Source organism: Acanthisitta chloris, unplaced genomic scaffold (genome assembly GCF_000695815.1).
Source record: "Acanthisitta chloris isolate BGI_N310 unplaced genomic scaffold, ASM69581v1 scaffold10912, whole genome shotgun sequence".
Lineage (NCBI taxonomy): Eukaryota > Metazoa > Chordata > Aves > Passeriformes > Acanthisittidae > Acanthisitta > Acanthisitta chloris.
The window spans coordinates 280,388-281,622 of record NW_008659019.1 but is presented as its reverse complement, the minus strand read 5'-3'; the positions used below and the strand labels follow the sequence as shown (position 1 = coordinate 281,622).

Below are 1,235 nucleotides of genomic sequence, written 5' to 3'. Positions count from 1 at the left end.
GGTGCTTTAATTTTAAATTTAATTTCTAAACAGGCTTTCATTTTAGGCATTGCTGCTGAGGCAGGACTGAAGTCATCCAATCCCCACAAAAACTGCCAGATATATATTTGATACAGATTTCCCTGTGATATCCATGGATTGATTTGGTTTTGAATCAACTCCCAACACGGTGTAAATTTTATGTGAATTGTGTGTCTTGCAGGCAGATCTGTAAGGAATTCACAGACCTCCTCACTCAGGACAGAACTCCTCTTGGGAACACGAGGCCCAGTCCCATCTTGGACCCTGGAATCCAGGGCTGTTTGACTCATTTTAGCCTGATCACCCATGGCTTTGGGAGTGCTGCCATCTGTGCTGCCATGACATCCGTCCAGAACTACCTAAACGAGGCGTTAAAAATAGCAGATAAATCCTACATGAACGCTGGAGACCAGAGCCCTGCAGAGACCAACAAAACCATGGACAAAATGGATAAGCACAGGAAGTGAAAGGAAAAACCAGACTTTATTCTTCCTCCTAAACACAGACTTGGGACTCTTCTTGCTGGGGGGGGAACATAGAGATTTGGGGGTTTCTTTTTCTTTTATTTTTTTTTTCTTTTGGTTTTATCTTTTGATGATTTTTTTTTTTAAAAAAAAAAGAAAGGAAGGGAAAAAAAGGGGAGAAAACCCATTCAGGATCTTCACTTCTCCTGGATCAAGTCTTTCTAAAAGCTGCAGTGTCCCTTTTCTGTGGAAACAATTACCTGAAGATAAGTACTTGGTACAGAGTGTATCGAATCCTTTGCTGTAAAAGTGGTGCTATAAAGGGGTTGATGGAAAATATACAGAGAGATCTATTTAGATATTTTTTTTTTAATTTTTTTTCTGCCACACCTAAGTACCTAGTGGTGCCCAGCTTGGTGTGGAGCTCTCAAGATTTTAGGTGGAACCAGTTGGCTATCTGAAACAATTTCAGGGTTTTATTCTCTCTAAAGGCAACAGTAACAATAAAGCAGTATTAAAAATGGTATATAGATTTATGTACATGAAAAATTTTTTATAAACACCTGAAAATAGTAAAGATTATTCCGTGGGTTGGTTTTTTTTTTGTTGTTGTTATTCTATTATATTTTGATTTTTTTTTTTCTTTGTTTCCAGATCACATAAGAGAGTACTAAAATCCTTCTAGATTTAAAAGTTGATGGCATTTGACATGCTTATTTTTATGGAAATATTCAGGCTTTTACAAAGGAA

At 37.2% G+C, this 1,235-nt stretch overlaps 1 protein-coding gene across 1 annotated transcript in view; it reads left to right on the top strand.

The window, feature by feature from the left end:
* TFAP2C (transcription factor AP-2 gamma (activating enhancer binding protein 2 gamma)) overlaps positions 1-488 on the top strand; it is a gene marked incomplete at its 5' end in the record, with an annotated part of 6,231 nt that extends 5,743 nt beyond the window's left edge. The window contains one exon of the mRNA XM_009069245.1: positions 203-488. Coding sequence (XP_009067493.1) covers positions 203-488 — 286 coding nt within the window. The remainder of the gene's footprint in view (positions 1-202) is intronic.
* Between the last annotated feature and the right edge of the window lie 747 nt (positions 489-1,235).